A 23,516-nucleotide genomic window follows, 5' to 3' on the forward strand; every position below is an offset into this window, starting at 1 on the left:
ATGTTTCAAGGACTTGTATGACAAACAATGAGACTTTGCTTAATATATTCTTCAGTAATGGGCTTAAATTTCTTGAATAGCCTCTGCATTTAATTGGTTAACATTAGGTAGGGGCTTTTTTCATAAATTTATTTTTTATTGGTAGTACACAATGCATGCAGTCAATATCAGTTGCATTTTTAGACTATAATTCAGGTAGAAGGAATCTAAGAAGGGATTTGGCTCAGTTACAGTGCCTAAGGAAACTAGGATAGCTCTGGACAAGTCTGCTTGAGGATTGTCAGTTGGGGGTTGAAAAAGTAAAAACCCTCTTGAGAAAAATAAATGTGAGCTTTGTATGCCTCAGGAAATCTTGTCCTAGTAGGTGAATAGGGGCAGAGGGAACTAAAAGGAATTGATGAGTTCCTTGAATGGGCCCATGTTGCAAGGAGATAGGGAGGAATTTTTTTTTAAAGATTTTATTTATTTATTTGACAGAGAGAGATCACAAGTAGACAGAGACACAGGCAGAGAGAGAGAGAGAGAGAGAGGGAAGCAGGCTCCCCGCCGAGCAGAGAGCCCAATGCGGGACTCGATCCCAGGACCCCGAGATCATGACCCGAGCCGAAGGCAGCGGCTCAACCCACTGAGCCACCCAGGCGCCCCAATAAGGAGGAATTTGGAAACAGTCATGGATTGACTAGAAGCACCCAGCATTTATATAGTTTCAGTACTCTGAGAAAGGGGAAAGATGAAGCTGGTGGGGTTGAGGACTGAGTGTAGCTCCAGTGTCTGTTAGAGCTTTAGTTACCTCATTCATCGTGGTCAAGTCTGTTTTCCCCAGGAGTTAGTAAAAAACATGTGGAAAATCTCCTTTTGATCCTTGGAGCATCCCTGTTGTTGGGAGTATTTAGGTTGGAATCCCTGGGAGGAATTATGGTTTCAGAGGATATTGGTCTAATAGGAGCCTCTTACATGGTAAACAAAACTTTTCCAAGTGTCTGGGCTCAGTAGTGGCAAACCCCTTTAAGGGATGGTTTGCCTGGTAGATTTTGGAAGGCAAGTATGGTTGTGTTTGTAAGCTCATTATTTGGGTGGCTTGAATCTGGGTACTTAAAACTTAGATGGCTTTTTTCTTTTTTTGATTAATAGGCTAATTGTTCAGGCAGGTTAACTAGCCTGTGAGGATCCATAGTGGCTCAGTTAAGCTGTTTAGGTTAAACAAGTGTGCTTACTTAGTTATTTATTGAACCTGTTCAGGAAGGTTGAGTTAAAAATGGTGGATATTTCATATTTAGTTGAATCTAGATAAGAATGTAGTTTTTAGATTCTTTCAGGGAGATTAGTCATAAATATCTTCTTCGGGTTTTGAGAACACTGTTAGATCTTTTTCCAATCATTAGTTTTAGGAAAAGGTTTAGGAATCTTACTATAAAGTGGGTTTTTTTGCTAGTTTGAGAACATTTGATTGGTCAGTTGCTCTCCACTTACTGAAATTCTCAAAAGGATTTTGCTAATTTACTATGTCCATCCATTCTTTAGCTCTGCCTTCACCAATGAGCATGGGAATCAGTTGGTAAAGATTGAAGTAACCTTGTTGATAAGTTTGGATCACTAGGTTAAATTCCTTCACAAAACTTACAGGATTCTATTTAGGATTCAGGAACTCTTTAGTAATAGCTCAGAGTTCTAGTTTGTCTAAGGAGTAGAGGTCACAGAGGGGGGTCCCTGAACCACCTTCATTAGATTTAACCTTAAAGGGAGTGGCAAAGGCTGGTGGCTCAGGATCTAAGTCATTATTGCAAGGAAGTTCAGCTAATAAAGGATAAAGAGGTGGTGGGCAAGCAGGAGGAGGAGCAGGGGGAATACAAGCAAAGACAACAGACGAGCCTTTGAAGGACTTCTCCAGTTTAGTATGTCTCTGAGACAGCTCAGATTAACCTTAATTAATTTCAAGTTAGCATTCTGCAGGGAAGCAATTTTGGAAGTACTTGTGCATTTAGAGGCCTTGAAATATCAATGAAAATAAGCTTTCCACTTAAGCTGTTTTGTCTTACAACCTCTTTCAGTTGGCTGCACAGATAACCCAATTTAGGAATTTCAGAAGAGCTCCAGTGGGCCACTTCAATTGTAAGTTATCCTGAGTAATAACTAGTCAGCATGACAAACGTTTGCAGAACAAAAGCCCATAGTTTTATATGTAAAGTCCGCAAGACTTCCAGAAGGAGACTGATTAGTAGCCTTCTCTTTAGAGAATGAACTACCCATTTTCCCATTTTAACAAAGAGTGTACTCACCAAAGACAAAACAGGAAATCTTACAAAAGCTGGCAACACAGGACACCCAGAGCCTGAACCTCAACTGAGTTGGGAGGTTCTGGACCAAGAGGACTACTACTGCAACTGAAAAACACTGAGGAGATAACAGAACACAGTGGACTCTTGTAGGACCCTTACATGAATCCACAATTGCCTAGCAACAGCAGTCACTTTGAATCCCACTTCTGACACCATGCTATGTCAAATGAGAAATGTTGCAAGAGTGAAGGGCAAACCAGAGGCTTTTATTTCGTTTGAGAATTGTAATTTGAGAGACACAGATTTGAGCAGGAATTGAAAATGTGTTTTGAAATGGGGAGAAAAGAAGATGGCTTTTAAAGGCAAAGCGAGGATTTCCAGGAGAGCCACAAAAATTGTCAAAAAATTATGGTCAATGGTAAAAGGCTGAAGCTATTCTTATCTCCACGTGATTAGTTGCTAAAAGCTATCACTAAGCAAAAAGTCCATTTGTAAGTACGAGAAAAAAGTTCATTTCTCTTGAAACAGCAGAGTTGCAGCCTGTGTTCCAGGATGCTTATAGTTTGGCAGTGACCTGTATTTTAAAGTTCATCTTTTCTTTCAGGTGGGGACATGCGTAAGCATTGCTTCCTTAATGGCCTCCTGGCTCCATTTTAAATTGCTCTCCTAGCAATACCTGCTTCATTTTGATGTTTCCTTCACACTTTTAATTTTTAATTCTGATAACGGAACACACTGGAGTGTGTGTTTGTGTTTATTTTTTTTTTAGCACTGTGGGTTCTGTTTCATAGTGCATGTGTTCTTATCTTCTGAATATTACCAATTTGATACAGATAATTGTTGCCTTTTGTTCTGCCACAGTGATAGAGGAAAAAATGAGCACTGGTTTCTGACGTTTCTGAATTTCTAAGGGCATAAGAGGACTCCAGGAAGGGCATAAGGACTCCAGGAAGAACTACTTAATATAGATGGCTAGAAGCAACTTGACTAGACTCAGTCTGACAAGGAGGCCTTTAAATTAGGTAAAGAACTTTATTTAAGACAGTTTGTGTTCCATCTGTTATCCAGTAGCCACTTGTTTTTTTTTTAAGATTTTATTTATTTATTTGACACAGAGAGATCACAAGTAGGCAGAGAGGCAGGCAGAGAGAGAGAGAGGGAAGCAGGCTCCCTGATGAGCAGAGAGCCCGATTTGGGGCTCAATCCCAGGACCCTGGGATCATGACCTGAGCTGAAGGCAGAGGCTTAACCCACTGAGCCACCCAGGCGCCCCTGGTAGCTGCTTTCTAATTTGAGTTTCCCGTTTGCTTTCTATCGGGAAAACACTCAGGGAGCTGAGATTCTAAAGATCAGTTAATGTTTATTGAACTCTCACTGCATAAATGGACGGTTTCCAGTGAGTAGCTCAAGAGTAGAACATAAAAATGCATGTCACCTGTAGTGCCTTCATCAGAGACAGAGGATAATGACCAAGTGGTGTCTAACATTCACAGTGATTCCCTTTGGAACTCTCAAATTCCTTAACCTGGCCATATCCCCCTAGACATACCAGAGCCCTAGCTAAGCTGATCTACTAATCATTCCTGGAAAACATACCTACGAACTGCTGCCATTACAGCTCATCTGGGATATTTCTTTGTCCAACTATCTGTAGAAAGTTCACTCTTTTCTTCAAGGTCCAGATGAATACTGTCATTTCTCTTGAAGTCCTTCTTTTCTAATTCTCCTCCACAGAAATAAAATGGAACAGAACAGCCTCCTCCTTGTTTTGAACTTCTGTGATACTCAGTTTACACTGTTAGAGATCTGGCGCATGCTAAGAGTATATTTATGTATGTAGATGATTTAATGTTTTCCTGTGTTCCTTGGGAGCCACATCTTACATAAAGAATATTTTTAATGATTTTATTTCAGTAATATAATCACATTGTGGAAAAGTTTGAAAGGAAACAAATAACTCTTAGTCCCATCACATATAATTTGGGTAAATATCTTTTCATTCTTTCCCCTTATACTTTAATGATACTACACACATGCTTTTGCCATTCTCTACATTATTATAGTGCTACTAATCATCGGGTTTTTTGACTACAAAATAAACATTCTCATAGCTAAAATCATAATTTAATTTCTCCCCCTCTTTTAAACTAGGTAAATGTCTTGTTGAGGGACACACAGCCAGTAATTGAGAAGTGAATTGTGGTCTCTATTCTGCAGTCCATTGCTGCCCCACCCTTCTGCCCTGCGGTAGCCTTACAGCACCTGTAATACTAGTTTTCCTAATACTGGTACAGGATCACTGTTATTACAAGCTTTGCTTAAAAAGTATTTAGGACATTTTGATTTCTCATCAAGAATAATGACAGCTTTTAAAATTCCAACACCTAAAAGGTTAATTTTCAGAAATGACTCATTATTCAACAATTTCAAATATCTGAGGTTGCCTTTTCTTTTTTTTTTTTCTTCAAGATTTTATTTATTTATTTGACAGAGAAAGACACAGTGAGAGAGGGAACATAAGCAGTGGGAGTGGGAGAGGAAGCAGGTTTCCTATTAAGCAGGGAGCCCAATGCGGGGGCTCTATCCCAAGACCTTGGAATCATGACCTGAGCCGAAGGTAGATGCTTAACAACTGAGCCACCCAGGCACTCCTGAGATAGCCCTTTTTTAAAGAAAAACCACAAGTTAATTAAAACCTTAGTACTTTAAGGCCCTTTAAATTTCATTATTATTTATTAAATTTTTATTGTATTACTGTATACATCCTAAATTTGGCAGTAACTAAGGCTTTAACAAGCAAAATAGATTAATTTTAATTAACCAGGCATTAAGTCCTTTCTTGTATCCTGAAGAAGATTGAATGAATCTTCTATATTATTCGCACATTTGTGTGCATATGTGGCATATAAGTGGCATGAACAGGAGCATCCTGATTATTAAACCACCAGGGAACGAGCCTCTCTAAAATGAAATTGAATGTATTCCTGGAAAATTTGTTGTAAGTGTTGTAAAGCAGTATTCCTTTAAAAATAGTATTTAGTGGCAATGTACCTATTAGGCTTCACATGTGAGTGGAGCAAAAATTTCTCTATATGTTGAGGAGAAGGAAGATCTTAAGAGTGCAAAGTCATGATGGTCAATACTCTCAGTATTTTTCTGTGTAAGATTCTGTCTTGGTGATTAGCCTTCCTCCCTACCCCTTAAGACCTCCCACTGCTTCACACATTTGTGTGTGTATACACACACACACACACACACACACACTTTAGGTACAAAGGCAGGAGAAATATTTGTTCACTAGTTAATTAACTGATTACATATCACTGTGGAATTTCTGTCACTGTGTCATTTGACACTGACATATTTTTATTTAGAATTTAATGACAATTGCATATTCTTAACCTCCTGATACATATTCCAGATGTAGTATTACTACATCTGGTAATGAGGTCCTTGAAAATGTGTCATTGGAATATATCCTTTTGGTTTATAGACATTTCTTTTTTTTTTTTTTTTTCTTTAATAAATTTTATTAATAGTATTTTTTTTAATTTTATTTTTTATAAACATATATTTTTATCCCCAGGGGTACAGGTCTGTGAATCGCCAGGTTTACACACTTCACAGCACTCACCGTAGCACATACCCTCCCCAATGTCCATAACCCTACCCACCCCCCAACCCCCCTCCCCCCATCAACCCTCAGTTTGTTTTGTGAGATTGAGGGTCACTTATGGTTTGTCTCCCTCCCAATCCCATCTTGTTTCATTTACTCTTCTCCTACCCCTTTAACCCCCCATGTTGCATCTCCTCTCCCTCATATCAGGGAGATCATATGATAGTTGTCTTTCTCCAATTGACTTATTTCGCTAAGCATGATACCCTCTAGTTCCATCCACGTCATCACAAATGGCAAGATTTCATTTCTTTTGATGGCTGCATAGTATTCCATTGTGTATATATACCACATCTTCTTTATCCATTCGTCTGTTGATGGACATCTAGGATCTTTCCATAGTTTGGCTATTGTAGACATTGCTGCTATAAACATTCGGGTGCACGTGCCCCTTAGGATCACTACGTTTGTCTCTTTAGGGTAAATACCCAGCAGTGCAATTGCTGGGTCATAGGGTAGTTCTATTTTCAACATTTTGAGGAACCTCCATGCTGTTTTCCAGAGTGGTTGCACTTTTTCATGTGTCTGTTGGCCATCTGGATGTCTTCTTTGCAGAAATGAGTTTATAGACATTTCTTATTTGTGGTATGCTTTTGGTGAACAAATACCAGATAGAGATACCCACAAACCTAGTATATTGTTAGAGTCATAAGCACAGAGAATGGAACTGAACCCAACTTTTAAAATATCCGTTGGTCTGTCTCCTCTGCCTCATGATAAGAGCATAGATCTGTTGCTTCAGAAATAACAAGTGTGACTGCCCCTTTGGCATTAACCTTCAGGGTAGAGCTTTCCTCTTTTCTAAATCCTTTTGCATATGTGCTGCTCATAATCTCCCCTTCATCTTGGTGGATGAAGTGTTTCTTTTCCTTTGTAGTCTCTGCCTCCTCTTCCCAGGCCTTTCATTCTCCAGGACCTTGGTTACATCATGCACATTTTTTGTTTTGCATTTTAGTTATTTGCTTCCCCCATCTTCCCCTTAATGTAGGAAAATGAGCAGCTTTTTGCTCACCTCAAAACTATTTTCCTTGACTGCATTTCCTTCAAGTTATGGTTCTACCTTTTTTTCCTTCCTTTCCCTGCCAAAATTCTCACAAGAATCACTTACACCTGCTCAGTGCCTGTTTTCTGATCGCGTGCACTTAGCCTTTGGCTACTTCAGTCCCTGAGACTGCCCTCCCAGCTGCCAACTAACTGCCTTTTCTTAGCTCTAATTTGTTTTTTATCCTTCCAGTGACATCTACCAGTATTTCTTCTCCCCCCACCCATGGTATTAACCATCACAACCACCTTTCTTAATCTTCCTGAAACTACTTGACTTTTTCATTTCTGGGGTATTGGTTGGTTGGTTGGTTTGTCGGGTGGTTGGTCTGGGAAACTGCAAGGTCCCGTAGCCTGAAATGCTGAGTGCCTTTTGCCTTTCCTCCTTCCTCTGCTATCTTTCATACTTTTTCTTCCCTAGGTCAGGGAATGCCAACTAGTGTGACCCCACAGGACTTTCATCCTTGGCTTGCAGAGTGGGTTTGTTTTAATTCATTCTTAAGATAGAAAAATCAGGAGATTTTACATAGGCCTTAATTTCTAGCTTTCCTTAAAAAAAAAAATCAGCTGACACTAGCAAGTGGCTGCCTCTTGAGAGAGGACCCACATTCCCCAGTGCACCACAGAGTCCACTATTTCCTATTGGCCTCTGTCTGGCCTTTACTCATTGACCTCACCTGCCCTAGCTCTACTGACATAGGAATTTTGCACCTCCTATCCTTAATATTAGAAATCCATCATGCTGTTTCCAAGGCCTCTTTTCTCACAAGTCAGAGGGGGTGTGTGTCTGTGTCCCTCTTTCCCCTAAACAGTACTATGCCATGCTTATAATAGTCAATTAAAAAAAATGAGTGAAAGGCTCCATTAGGTTTGATTATGGCTACCGTGGATCTGAGGGCTCTAGCTTGACGAAGAGATCTCTGCCTCTGAGTATTTTGAATGGGATATTTTTGTTTTGGGTTGAGGAAAGGTATCAGTACTTTATATAGGAATAAAACTTTACAGATCGTTAAGTCCAACTTCATGTTATGTATAGCACATAAGAGACACACATAAGATGGAGTGACTTGCCCAGGGCAACAGAGCAAGTGAAGGATCAGCTGGAATCCCTCTGTGAATTGTGAGAGTAACTCACATTCATACAGAGCTCTATAGGTTACAGAGCACTTTAGCCTGTACTCATTTTTACCTGGGGTATGCAGGGTGATTTCACCTTCCACATTTTGTACAGCAATGAAACTGAAGCCATAGAATTTAAGTGGTCAACCTTAGATTACTTGGCCAGTGAGGAGAGACCTGACTCCAACCCAGACCTTTCAGTTTTACGTTCTCAGCTTTTCCTGTGGTTTTCTTTCTTTATTCATCTCACTAAGCTAAAATTCTTTTTAGACTTCCAGTGAAGTGAACACTCCCTTTGTCCTTTATATTTCAGAATCAGAAACCTGAAAAAGAAAATTCTGGTTTATTTATTTATTTTTTAACAGGTGGGGCCAGCACAGTTGAAGATAATGAAAATAAGCCAGGAGCTAAAGTAACTGATGTCTCACCTTCCTAATCTACTGTAGTGGGGCAGTTCCTTTAAAATCATTTTCCCTTGGTAGGACAATGTGAAGGTTGTATTGAGTGTGTGTTCCTCACTGCCCTGTTGCATAAAGGAGTAACATGTGTTACTAGAGGACTGCTTCAGGGCTCAGGAGATTTCAGAATATGGGCCAAGGGAGGTCAGGGGAGAAGTTTCAGTCATCCTTTCTCAGGTCAGCAAATTCATTGTGCTTAATGAGCCTCAAGAGACAGCCACCTTAGGTGCAGTTCCTCTCCCCTCAGAAACTCCGAGAGTCTAGGGCTGCGCTATTATTACATGTATCTGCTGAGCACTTGAAATGTGCCCATCCACATTGGGATATGATCTAAGTATACAATACACACTAGATTTTTTTTTAAATGTAACTATTTCAATAATTTATTTTTAAAATTTTTATTTTATTTATTGAGAGAGCACATACATGTGCAAGTGAGTGAGGAGGAGCAGAGGGAAAGGGACAAGCAGACTGAGCTAAGTGCAGAGGTGGGCATGGGGCTCTGTCCCATGACCCTGAGATCATGACCTGAGCCAAAATCAATAGTCAGAGGCTCAACTGACCGAGCTACCCAGGCATCCCTATTTCAGTAATTTTTTTATGTCGATTACTTGTTGAGTGATAGTAACTTAGATAAATTGGATTAAATAAGATATATTATTAAAATTAACTTTACCTGTTTCTTATCTTTTTAAATGTGGCTATGAAAATTTTGAAATTACATATCAGCTTATATTATACTTCAGTTGAACAGTTGGTTTAAAGAAAGTCCCTTCTTCCCTTGATATGTCAGTTCTAAGAGACTGACATTGTTATTCTTTCAACAAATATTTACAGAGCCCTAAAAGGAGATGTTGGCTAAGGGAGGATTTCAGATCAATTTTAAAATACTGAGTAATGCCTTCAGTCTAATTATTCCTTTTCCGTGGGGGAGTCTTCTATTATAAATGAAGACTGAGCTTGCTTTTGTTATTTGGATCATCTAGAAACAAAAATCTTGTTACCTAAATGCAGGGAAGAATAGAAAACTAATGGAAATACAAATTCCTCATTGCCATTATGTAAAAATATTTTGCAAGGGACTATAACATGAGGCACAAAATATTTTTGCTTCTGCTAAGAGGAGGTAAATGGCATGAATTTAGATCCTGTAGCATTGGTTCACTGGTATTATTTGAAGTGTCTAACTCTATGGGGAAGGAACACTGGACCTAACAATGCAGCAGAACACTAAAGTATCTTTCAAAATATAGCTTTATGAATGTGCATTTCAAACCAATGAGGAAAAAGTGCACTGTTAGATAACAGGGATGGGCCAGCTCCTGAACCGTGTGGAAAAAACATAGTGCTATCCTCACCTTATTCTTTACAAAAATGTGCACATGGTTTGAAGATGGAGATGTAAAAAGAAAGAGAAAAAAAGGAAGGAAGGAAAGAAGGAACCATAAAAACACTAGGAAAGCGTGATTTTCTTTCTTAAAATAATGGAATACAATTTCTAAAGCATAGTAAATTGAGGGGTGCCTGCCTGGCTTAGTCAGTGGAGTATCCGACATTAATCTCACGACTGTGAATCTGAGCCCCACATTGGGTTCAGAGATTACTTAAAATGAAATCTTCAGGGGCACCTGGGTGGCTCAGTCAGTTCAACATCTGACTCTTGATTTTTGCTTAGGTCATGATCTCAGGGTTGTAAGATCAAACCCCGCATTGGGCTCCATGCTAGTTGTGGAGCCTGCTGGAGATTCTTTCTCTCCCTCTGCCCCCTCACCCCTCACGCACATGTGCACCCCCACTCTTTCTAAAAAAAATCAATAAATAAAATGTTTAAAAAAATAAAATCTTTTAAAAAGTAAATAAATAAAGCACAGTAAGTTGAGATAACATGATGGAAAAGATTGATAAATTTGGCACAAAAATAAAAAGGTATATGTAACATATCAAGTTAGCAAATTAGAATAATATTTCTAATTTGATGGATATATATACATATATATTATATATACATATGTGTACATATATATATACATACATACATTACATTATTTTTATTTTTATTCTTTTTTTAATTTAAAAATTTTTTAATAAACATCTAATGTATTTTTATCCCCAGGGGTACAGGTCTGTGAATCGCCAGTTTTACACATTTCACAGCACTCATCATAGCACATACCCTCCCCAATGCTCATATCCCCACCACCCTCTACCGTCCCCACTCCCCCCAGCAACCCTCCATCTGTTTTTTGAGATTGAGTCTTTTATGGTTTGTCTCCCTCCCGATCCCATCTTCTTTCATTTTTTCTTTTCCTACCCCCCCAAAACCCCACGTTTCATCTCTACTTCTCATATCAGGGAGATCATATGATAGTTGTCTTTCTCCGACTGACTTCTTTCACTAAGCATAATACCCTCTAGTTCCATCCACGTCATCGCAAATGGCAAGATTTCATTTCTTTTGATGGCTGCATAGTATTCCATTGTATATATACACCACATCTTCTTTATCTATTCATCTGTTGGTGGACATCTAGATTCTTTCCATAGTTTGGCTACTGTGGACATTGCTGCTATAAACATTCGGGTGCACATGCCCCTTCGGAGCACCACGTTTGTACCTTTAGGATATATACCCAGTAGTGCAATCGCTGGGTCATAGGGTAGCTCTATTTTCAGTTTTTTGAGGAACCTCCACACTGTTTTCCAGAGTGGTTGCACCAGCTTGCATTCCCACCAACAGTGTAGGAGGGTTCCCCTCTCTCTGCAACCTCACCAGCATCTATCATTTCTTGACTTGTTAATTTTAGCCATTCTGACTGGTGTGAGGTGGTATCTTATTGTGGTTTTGATTTGTATTTCCCTGATGCCGAGTGATGTGGAGCATTTTTTCATGTGTCTGTTGGCCATCTGGATGTCTTCTTTGCAGAAGTGTCTGTTCATGTCCTCTGCCCATTTCTTGATTGGATTATTTGTTCTTTGGGTGTTGAGTTTGCTAAGTTCTTTATAGATTTTGGACACTAGCCCTTTATCTAATATGTCGTTTGCAAATATCTTCTCCCATTCTGTCAGTTGTCTTTTGGTTTTGTTAACTGTTTCCTTTGGGGTGCAAAAGCTTTTGATCTTGATGAAATCCCAGTAGTTCATTTTTGCCCTTGATTCTGTTGCCTTTGGCGATGTTCCTAGGAAGACATTGCTGCGGTTGAGGTCAAAGAGGTTGCTGCCTGTGTTCTCCTCAAGGATTTTGATGGATTCCTTTCTCACATTGAGGTCCTTCATCCATTTTGAGTCTATTTTCATGTGTGGTGTAAGGAAATGGTCCAATTTCATTTTTCTGCATGTGGCTTTCCAATTTTCCCAACACCATTTGTTAAAGAGGCTGTCTTTTTTCCATTGGACATTCCTTCCTGTTTTGTCGAAGATTAGTTGACCATAGAGTTGAGGGTCTATTTCTGGGCTCTCTATTCTGTTCCATTGATCTATGTGTCTGTTTTTGTGCCAGTACCATATTGTCTTGATGATGACAGCTTTGAATAGAGCTTGAAGTCTGGAATTGTGATGCCACCAACTTTGGCTTTCTTTTTCAATATTCCTTTGGCTATTCGAGGTCTTTTCTGGTTCCATATAAATTTTAGGATTATTTGTTCTATTTCTTTGAAAAACATGGATGGGATTTTGATAGGGATTGCATTAAATGTGTAGACTGCTTTATGTAGAATAGACATTTTCACAATATTTACTCTTCCAATTCAGGAGCATGGAACATTTTTCCATTTCTTTGTGTACTCCTCAATTTCTTTCATGAGTACTTTATAGTTTTCTGAGTATAGATTCTTTGCCTCTTTGGTTAGGTTTATTCCTAGGTATCTTATGGTTTTGGGTGCAATTGTAAATGGGATTGACTTCTTAATTTCTCTTTCTTCTCTCTTGTTGTTAGTGTAAAGAAATGCAACTGATTTCTGTGCATTGACTTTATATCCTGACACTTTGCTGAATTCCTGTACAAGTTCTAGCAGTTTTGGAGTGGAGTCTTTTGGGTTTTCCACATATAGTATCATATCATCTGCGAAGAGTGATAGTTTGACTTCTTCTTTGCCAATTTGGATGCCTTTAATTTCTTTTTGTTGTCTGATTGCTGAGGCTAGGACTTCTAGTACAATGTTGAATAGGAAAATTGACACCTTTTTGGAGCACAGTTTGGCAATATCCTTCAAAAGTGTTTAAGCCTATACTTTGATCTAACAAGTTCACTTTTAGGAGTTCACTCTGTGGATATGCCTGCACAAGCATGCCAAGATATATTAAATGAGACATCTCTGTATAATGAAATACCATGCTATCAATCTGTCTCTATTGATACAGTAAGATGTTCATGAGACATGATTACAGAAGAGAGTAGTATATGGTACTTGGTTTCATTTGTGTTAAAAATTAATAAAATAGATGCACATTTAACAATGTCTACATAGAAAATATATGAAAGACTGTTCTAAACTGTTAAGCTTAGATACATCTGGGAAATGAGTTGAAGGGAGACAGATGTGGGAAACTAGTTGAGGCTTTTCTCTTTTTACTTCATATTATTCTACACTATTTCCTTTGTAAAAGTAACAAACATACATTACTTTTATAATATGTTTTTAAAAGTTTATTTGCCTTTCTTCAAAAACCTGTTATGTTCAAGGGACACTTTAGTGGGTTGTGAATTAGAATAGGCTCCTTCCTATTCTAGTAACAAGCCTACTCTTCATAGGTTTCCCTTGGCCCTAAGAATAAAACCTGAACTGAGGCCTTCCCATGACAAGTTTCTCTACGATCTAGCCCTATCTGCTTATCCTTCCCTACACTCCTCTTTTCACTGCTGTGCTCCAGTCAAGGTGACCCCTACCTTCCCTTCCTCCATCCCTTTGTGTGTGTGTGGCAGATGGTGGAGTGCAGCCTAAAACTCAGCAGAAAGGTCTTCCTGACCAGTTTGTATAAAGGCAGTTATACACCATTATTTTCTATTTCAGAAGCCTGATCTGACCACTGTGTAATTATTTCATTTGATCACTTGTCTCTCATGTCTCAGACCTACTGTTTATGTTCTCTGGAGGTCAAAAACTAGACTGATTGATCTGTAAAGCTTTGTATCAAATAGTGAGTATTCAACTTAGTTTTCATTAACATTTTTTTCTCTTTTTAAAAAATGTAAGTTCCATCTTTTAAAAAGATTATATTCTCTTTAAAACACAGGTATGTGCATACAGATTATTTTGATATTTCTTCAGCTGCCTTGTTGTTATTATCAGCATTTTGTCAGTATTTCCTTTCTCATACTTATTTATACTTCTGATAATACTCCATCTATATTTTAGAATTTACCAAAAATGGACATTACAGTTTTAAGAGATTAACAAATCTCATTTGCCCTGCTTTAGCTTTAGTGTACTGAATTTTACTTTGGAGGCAACTTGGGTCTCATCAGATATTCCTTACCAAATGCTTGGAGGAAGGTATATTAGGATACAAAATTATTTTGCAGGTGATGAGTGCACTCCTAAACTTAAAGGTCATGGTTAGATAAATGTCACAGAAAGCCTACACTCAAACAAACATTTATAAATGAATGTTATCAAAGTTCCATTAAAAGCCATCAGATCCTTGCTTTCCTCTTGTTACCGAAGGTTAAGTTATACTTACGATAAAAGTCTCTTTAGGTTTCTGCCCAATTTATTTAATCCCTCTAACAAATAGTCTTGACTTTGTTATTTTCTTTGGGACTTATAAAGGCAGCAAGATAGCATTTTTTAGTACTAACCTCTACTGCTTCAGAAGTCCAAAGTAATTTTAAATTATGGCAGCTTTCTGCTAACAAATATGACTGCCTATGTGTAAAAATGAAATGCGGGGGAAATATATTAGGTGATTTAGAGGAATAGAAAGGAAAGATGTGAAATAGAAAAGTGAATTATATCTGTTTAAAGTGAGATAATGTGTTACGCATGTGGAGAACTAAAAGAGACAAAAAAGATCATGGAGTCCAACTTCCTCATTTTATGGATAAGGACCAGAACTGTTGTCTTTGGTCTACTATTCACTGGTTCCTACCATACCACGATGTGTCTACTTGTATGCACTTACTTCTGCATGTAAATTTATTTTTATAAACATGCCAACTGTGTTGCCCAGCAGTTCAACTCCTAAGCATATATCCAGTATCCAGATAACTGCTTATGTCCACCAAAAAATACAAGATTATTTATGTCAGCTTATTACTTTTTAAATTATTATTATTATTAATTTGATAGAGAGAGAGAACGCAAGCAAGGGGAGGGGCAGAGGGAGAGGGAGAAGCAAACTCACTGCTGAGTTGAGAGCCTGACGTGGGGCTCGATTCCAGGACCCCAAGATCATGACCTTAACTGAAGGAAGATGCTTAATAGACTGAGCCACCCAGGCACCCCAGCAGCATTGCTCTTAAGAGCCAAAATCTATAGGAAGGAAGGAAGGAGAAAGAGTGGGAAAGGGGAGAGAAGGGGAAGGAAGGGGACCCCAAATATAAATCAACAATAGAATGCATAAATAAATTGTAGTGTATCTGCACAATGGAATATTACATAGCACTTAAAAAAAAAGACTGAATCATAGAACCATATGGATAAATCTCAGAAAGCGTATGGCTGAATAAAAGAAGGAAGACAGGAAAATACTGAGAGTGCATGTGTTAATTATATGTCTGTTTATAAGCTCCTTGAGGACCAGGAGCCATTTGTCTGCATGTGTAGATCTCTAGCACCTAACACATTATGTAGCACCTAACATGTGGTCAATGTGTATTTATTTTAATGGAAAATACATGATACAGAAAAAGATATGGGGGAAGCACCCAGTATTTTTATAATGAGAAATACAACTGGAAATATAGGGAACAATACTTTATTTCTTATGTTTATTCCAGAGCACAGCAATACAGAAGCCTAAAATTTTAATACAATATTAACTATAACCGACACTTGGCTACATATGAACAGGACTAGACTATGTTAATATTTCATACTATTTCAAATAGTCTGAATATTTCAGACTATGTTAAATAAGAATAAACCATTATTTGTTTCAGACTATTTCAAAGCAGACATCACTAATGGAACCAAAGATTTGATCCCAGGATTAAGTTTTTTCAATTCCTATATTTGGCCTTCACGAGGAGGAAGTCTTCTCAGTTCCTTCCCTTACTTCTTAACTCAGTTCAACATGAGGGTCCAGTTAATTGGTCAGATTCTAGCGTAGAGATTCAGTCACGCTTTGAGGATTTGTGCCTTGGGATCTAGATGAGTTTATATGAGAAGGCATTTTCTGACTCGTTTTCTTCTGGCATTGCTGAAGTCTGGACCACTCTTACCGTAATAGTAAAACAGTAACATTTCTTCCTTTGGCCATCTGATTTTCTCAGGGACCACCAGATGATGAGATGGCTAGACCAAGGTAGTCTCTTAGTCAGAGGCCATTATAATGTTATAATAAGGCCACCCTTTAATAGTACCTCATTTCTTCATTCCTAAACACATAACACATAGTTATGATCCTCTTTCTCCATTGATAGTTCAGGCATTGGTAGGTGTTAATGGTCGCATTACTGCCTATTATTCTTGAAAGTTTATCATGTGGAAAAAAATCCTAGAAGTTTGAAGGAGATGCGTGCTCATGTTTGAAAAAGATGTTCCCTGGTAATTGTAGATCAAACAGGCCAGATGAATTCAAGTCCCTGCGGAGCGACAGGAACAAATTGTTAATCAATTTGCAATCATCTGTAGAAGCCCTGGCTACGGAGCTGCAATTAGTACAGCTTTGTGAGCGCCCGGTTGTGCCTGAGCAAGTTCACTTTGTTAAATATTGACTGACAGGATTTCCATTCTTTGAGTAGGACGTTCTCATCAACAGGGTAAGGAGACATGGTCCTAACCATTTAGGTGGGTGGAAAATAGCATTTGATGATCGGCATTTGTGAAGTGCTGACCGTGCAAAGCTGAAATGAGGAAATCCCTATTATCCTTAATATTTACCTATATTACCTTTTTAAGAAGTCTATAATTTTACATCTTAATTTTTTTTTATGAGAGGTTAAACTAAGTGCTCAGTGATTTCCTACTTTACTGTAGTATCTAGGTAAGTTCTGTATAGTTTGTTATTATTGCAGCTTTCTGGAAACGTTTTATTATACCTCAGAGAAAACAAATCTTGTGTTCCTTCCTTTCTTGCTGGTATTACCGGCCTGGTGCACAGCTTTTGACACCTTGGACCCTTTATAGTCAGAAAACTTTTCAAATAGACAGCTTGCCAACAGGACTTGGATTTCGTGTTTTACCCCGTTATGATTTTAAACTGTAAGCACAAATGAAAAGAACTGATGCAGTGACATGACAAACATATCAAGAATGTCTACCAGCTTTTTTGTGAACTTCTTTCAAAATTCATAGAAGCAGCAGGTTAATTTATGTGGCAGTACATGAGTTAACCTATAATGGTTTCATCTTTGTTGTCTTGCCCATTTATACCAGACCCTAAAGTTGCCCCTTCGATGTTCACTTATGCTCTGAGCAAATACCCGGCCATTATCAGGCAATAAAGGATTCAGTCAGACAAATGTACCCTTTTTTAACTGTTCTTCTTTAGATTTCACCAGTGAGCTGAAACAAATCTTCATTTGTTACGGGCAAATTTTAACATTAGGTATTCTGAAAATTCTTGGGGAAATTTCTTTACCTTTTTGGTCTTGAATTAGAATGGTTTATTCTTATTTTAACATCTATTGGTGACAAATATAATGAAATCCCAGTATTGAGAGAAAAGACATCTCATGTGGAAATAAAGGTATACTTGCACATGCAAACTCTGAAGTGGTGATGTTCCAATTTTAGATAAAAGCTGATTGAAAATAAATCTCAGTGAGTCCTTGAGAATTGTGTAACTGACCTATGTCGATTTCTTGGTTTGCAGTTTAACTCGGCTGCTAAGCAGCTGATAGAATGGGATAAGCCTCCTGTGCTAGGAGTGGATGCTGGAGAATGTACCTCGGCAGCAGCCCAGAGCAGCAATGCCCCAAAGCACTCTGACACCAAGAAGAACACCAAAAAGCGCCACTCCTTTACGTCTCTCACCATGGCCAGCAAGTCCTCCCAGGCATCCCAGAACCGCCACTCCATGGAGATCAGCCCTCCAGTCCTCATCAGCTCCAGTAACCCCACAGCTGCTGCACGCATCAGTGAGCTGTCTGGGCTTTCCTGCAGTGCCCCTTCTCAGGTAAATCTTATAAAGGTGTGAGAAGAGCTTGGGCACAAAGTGATCTACCCACAAGCATGTTTGTTTACTAGCTGAAAAATACTATTTATTTTTGCCTTCCGAGGAGAATAGTTTTCCTTTAAAAAAGGGTTGGGGGGGATAGTAGTTTTCCTGGGAAGTAAAGCCTTTCTTCATTCTGTAGGTAGAAAAATGGAGAAGAGAAAACTAACCCAAAACTACTCAAGTCATTTTCAAAGGAAGGATCAGAAATAACAAAATGTTTTAAATAATACTAAGTTTTAGGCAACTGCTCAGTGTTGTAGAACCTTGTCACAAGGATGCTTTGGGAGAGCTTGCCAACTAAAATTTTATCTTCATCCAAACTGTAGATGCTACAGTTGAAACTCAAAGTTGACAGTTGCCTGCATGTGTGTGACTTACCCTGGTTTTTAGGCTTCCCAGTAAGAGTTATAGGAAAAAAAAAGAGAGAGAGACGACATGAAGAAACATTTAATTTAAATTAGAAATAAGCCTAGTTTTTTTTTTAAAATCTCATTAGTTCATCAAGGCTTTGGACTGTCTTAAGAAATAGCCCCACATTGTTCTTGTGTTAATGAGAACACATAAGATGATTGGAAACATGCATTCAGTCAGCAGGCATTTATTTGGTGCCTGATTACTAGACCCTTCTAGGCACCATGTATATTGTGATAATGGACTATAGGACTTCCCTGTGTTAGGCCTTAATTCTGGACTGCACAGTAAGCCCACTAAAGTAGCTCTGCCTAAGTTACAGGACGGCTGTAATTATCCAATTAGATGATGGCTATATTTTTCCTCAACCCAAAGGTCAAAGAGCCCTGTCCAAAGCGCCTTTCACAGTGGGAGAAGTTTCTTTCAAGTCTTGTATTTAGTTTTTAAAATTCATGCAGATTTTACACTCTATATTATAGCTGTGGTTTTTTCAAAACAAAACACAAAAATCAATTATTTTCCTTTACAGAAACAAAGAGACACATATAGTCCTGGTCCTCAGAAAGTTTACAGTTAATTAAAGTGCCTGTTTTGGACCGTAGAATAAACATTTACGACATGGTGTTTGGTATTCCTCGCCATTTTTATTAAACATTATTTTCTCTCGGCCTCATTTATTTGACCCTGCTCCCTTAGATTCATCCTGCATGTTGTGAGTTAAATGCGTTCATTTTCTGAATGGGATTGTGGTTTGTTGGTGTTTTTTCAGTGGTGGAGAAACGAAGCTTTTGATCTTATGAGAGAACTAGGAGACACAGACATAGCCCACTGGAACATAAGTGTGGTGAGGGGAAAGTTCTTTTTTTGTTCACCAGTATATCCCAAGTGTCAGATATACGATAAACACTCAGTAAATATTTATGGAATGAATGAGTCTCTTGAAAAATGGGTAGAGAGAACTATGTTACTTTTTACATGTAACTGATTAAACCTATGTACAAAATAGATATGGATTATAGGTTGGAGTAAGAAATACCAAGTGAGGTTACTCTGGAAAGGTTCAAAGGATTTTTGAATAAGGTTCTGACAGAGGTGGCTAGTAACCATGGCCATTCACTACAAGAAAACGGAATCATTTGACTGAGGTTTTTATTTTGTGACCTAGCAACATTTGCACAATGATGTTTTGTTAAAAGGTAAGTTTCTGGTAAGAACAGTGGCAACTCAGAATAGGAATAGCTTTAAAAGAATAGATGGTAATCTTTGGGCATTAGAGAAAATTAAAAGAGAAAGGAGGATAAACCTAGCATTTATATCTTTTGTAGAGAACTCAGTTGTCAGGTGTGAGCATGTCTGACGCTGCCACACCAGAGCTGGCAATGAAGACTATAAAAATAGAGCTATTTTTGTTTTGGTTGGAGTAGCTTAGGAAACAAGGCTCTTTCTGTGTTCCATTAATACAGTTTCCCCTTCAACTATTCCACCCCTCTTCCCATATTCGAATACATTCTGTTTTAGGTGGTAATGTGTTGCCTCAGGGAGAAGTTATTTCAAGACGCTGATGGGAGATGTTTCAAGTGCTGCTGGCTTCTCCAGCCCAGGTTTACAGAAAACACTACTTGTCTAGTGTACTGTGTACATTGGAGGGAACCACAATCCATAGTAAAGCAATGAGTGAATGTAACATAGGTGACAGGTAAACATTCTCCTAACCATGGAGATTGGTGTATATGTGAGATCGCTCATGTGAGACTGTTTAAAATAGGACTGTCCTTTTCCTTTGCCCCACAAAGGACCACGCAAGAGATTTGACTTCTCCTGCTCTGGCCCATTTTTCTTTCCTTCCTTTCCTTCCTTCCTTTGCTTCCTCCATGCTGAGAAAAAGGATATTTTATTATCTTGACTTGGCCCATTTTCTCTCTTGCTTTTCCTTAATTAGGTTTGGTTGTGCTTAGAAAGTCTGCAGTAAGGAGCCCAAAGAAGTGAGTGTTCATTTTTCTCTCACCTGACTGGAATCTATATTAGGCAGTCAGTGCTGGTGTGATGGCACTTTTTAGCTCGCCTTTCCATCATATGGGTAGAACCTTATCCTTATGTTTCTTAGAATATCCTTAGAATTTAGAGATCTCGCCATGACATCCAAATTCTAGGCAGTAGGATGAGGAAATGGACAGAAGAGAGGAACAAAGGGCTTGCTTGCGATTATATTTGATGACTCTTGAGTAAAGGCTGAACTTGCAAATGAATAAATTAGAAGATTATTTATAGACTGTACTGTCCAGGTGAGTCACCAAAATAAATACGCACAGATGTCTGTAAGTGACATCTGTAAAAGCATATGATGCTATAAGTAACTAAGACATTTTGTCTCTGGCCACAGTCATATTTTTTGGCCTCGCCAGCTGGAGGAATTACTTCATAATATTCAGTGTTTTTGTGGCATTTTTTTTATTGCCAGTGGCTTCAGGGGAGCCAGAGGTGCACACACTCATTTCCATTTGCTTTCCCCACCTCTTTCCCTCTCCACAGAGCCCTTTTTTGTGGGGGAGCTCAAGCTAAATTGCTGTTCCATGAAGAAAAGAGAACAGTAGAAAATCAATTTTTCCCAATTCAGGGCATTTATTCTGGGCGTGTTCACCCTCAGCCAATTTACTTCTGCTGCTTCTGCTTTTAGTTACTCTTTGGTGACTTTTTATCTCTTCCTTTTCTCCAGGGTTAGGAGTGGCCCTGTGCTGGCTGGTGCCTGCAGGAATCTCAGTGTTCACTGCTTCACTCCTGTGTCTATGACAGCACACACCTTAGAGAGCCTCTGGTCAAGCTCCAAGACAATAAACTCATTAGCAGTTAACTATCTTGACTCCCAGCCTGTGACTTTTAGAGAAACATCAGTAAAGTATGAGATCTTTAATCTTAGATATATGTAAGGTCAGGTCTAGGAAGCTGTATTTTGGTATTTTTTTTCCTACCCCAAAGGTTCCATGATAATGGCGTGCATTTTGAAGTGAGCTTCATAGCATCTTCTCAGAAAAACTCCATCTTTTATGTGGTGCCAACTTACAAATGTCCTTGGGGTATGTATATAAACAGATTTATTAGTTGAAACAGCTGAAGGCCACTAGATTTTATCCTAGGATGAAAAATCAGTGCGCTTCCCATTAGAAATTGATTGGAAATACACTTTGGTTCACAGGAGGGTTTGGGGAGAAACTGTTGTTAGGTTATCCCTTAGATCTGCTTAGTTTAAGCCTTTGGTTCAATCAGTGTATGAGCTAACAGGTACAGATGTGATTTTAAAAGTATGTGGATTCCATGTATAACATAGATTCATTTGTGGAAATAAACTGTATGCTGTGATGCTGATTATCCCTGGCCTTGGCAAGGTCTAACCCAGCAGGGAAACTCAGAGTTTCCTTCAGGTTTCTGGGAACTAATCTCAGAGTTTTTCTTTGTCCTGAAAATCTTTTTCTTAATATATGGGAATTGAGGGAACTACTTTTGGGATTAAGTTTTATTACAAAAGGTCTGGCGTTGGTGTATCATTGTTTCCTTGGAGAAACAAGGTACCAGCCAATCATATTCCTTTAATAGTGGAGGAAAAACATCCCATTTGTGTAGAAACCCACACACCTACTTCTGCAGCATCAAGTAATGATGGCATTCTGTAGTTGGACCTGATATGCAGTGCAAGTGAAATTGATCGAGTAACTGAACACAGGCAATGAAATGACCTGAATAACTCAATTTTTTTCTAGTAAATTAATCTTGGATAGTATCAGGGATAAGATACCTTTGAAAACAGCTAATTTGGCTTGACTTTGTTCCTTTAAAGGTTTTATAAATAATTACCTGCTCTAGGCATGTCTAGGCAGCTGCATTTTAATTATGCATCCCCACTGAAAAGTGGGAGTCATGAAAAATGATCCCGAGAATAACAAAATACCTTAAGCACTTCACATAGATTTACATATTGATAGACAGGTGAGTATTCAGCCATGACCTACCTTAACAGGATCTTCAGGGAAATTGCTAGTGGGCTAGTCAAGCGCCAGACTAACCACGTGAAAGGTCAGTTTGGTTCACAGTGGCTTTCCAGGTGAGGCAGTGTGTTACTGCGAAAACCAACAGCAGTTGAATTCTGTATGTAAAACATGACAGTGGCCAGTATTTATCACATGACCACCCAGTGTTGAATACAGATTAGGTAATCAGTAAATGTGGATTGAATAAACAGAGAGCTTCTGCCTTCCCCACATAATAGAAACTACAGATATATATTTTTTAAAAATTGTGACTTGCCTCCCCAAGGTCTAGCCAGTATAGTCTGTTGTATTAAATGTAGTTGTGTTTTAATTAACTTCTTTTTTCTCTTGGCAGGTTCATATAAGTACCACCGGGTTAATTGTGACCCCGCCCCCCAGCAGCCCAGTGACAACTGGTCCCTCGTTCACTTTCCCATCAGATGTTCCCTACCCAGCTGCCCTTGGAGTAAGTATAGCTTCTCCATCTCTGTTTTTCTCTCCTAGCTGTTCAGTCCCATTAATCTGGCACAGCCCACCTCCTAACACCTGCAGTTTACACTGACACTTGTTAGGTAGGGGTGGGTCTCTTTCATCTGTTATCTCTGGTCATCTCACAGAAGAAATGAGAAAGCCTCTTGCCTACACCCTGCATAATTTTTCCTGCATAATTTCTAACAGTGAGGATCAGTGGCCTGAAGCCATTAGAAGACTTCTACAGAATACTTCTAATTTTCATTAACATTCAGCCTGATTTCCCAAAGGCTTAACCGAACATTTCTTTTTCATTTCTTTTGCGTTTTTAGACTTCACTTGTTCTTTCAAAGACACCTTTATAGAAATACTGAGGAAATCGGGATCCGAAAAGCTAAACGGTTTGCTTTGAGTCACACAATGAGTTGATTTCAAATCTCTCCACTTATGATTCACCTTTTGGTTTCTCGTCTTCCATGACGGTAGCTGCGGCTGTGCTGCCTTGGAAGCCTCCCTCAGATTGTGTTGATTTTCCTCCTGAAGACATAGCATCCTATAGAGTCTGAACACTAATTGCTTTACAACATACCTCATAGGAGAAATCAGTAGGAGAAATGAGGGCAGCCAAGGGAGATAGATACAGAGAAGAACACTATGGAGAGAAAATTAAAAGGGAAGAAGAAACAAGCAAATTCAACCATAGCAGAAACACAATAGTTTAAATCCC

General features: G+C 38.7%; 1 protein-coding gene across 1 annotated transcript in view; it reads left to right on the top strand.

Moving 5' to 3' along the window:
* SH3RF1 (SH3 domain containing ring finger 1) overlaps positions 1 to 23,516 on the top strand; it is a 184,017-nt gene that overhangs the window by 127,100 nt on the left and 33,401 nt on the right. The window contains exons 5-6 of the mRNA XM_047717709.1: positions 17,544 to 17,846; positions 22,674 to 22,784. Of these exons, the coding sequence (XP_047573665.1) occupies positions 17,544 to 17,846; positions 22,674 to 22,784 (414 nt within the window). The remainder of the gene's footprint in view (positions 1 to 17,543; positions 17,847 to 22,673; positions 22,785 to 23,516) is intronic.

The sequence above is a fragment of the Lutra lutra genome, chromosome 2, assembly GCF_902655055.1.
Source record: "Lutra lutra chromosome 2, mLutLut1.2, whole genome shotgun sequence".
Lineage (NCBI taxonomy): Eukaryota > Metazoa > Chordata > Mammalia > Carnivora > Mustelidae > Lutra > Lutra lutra.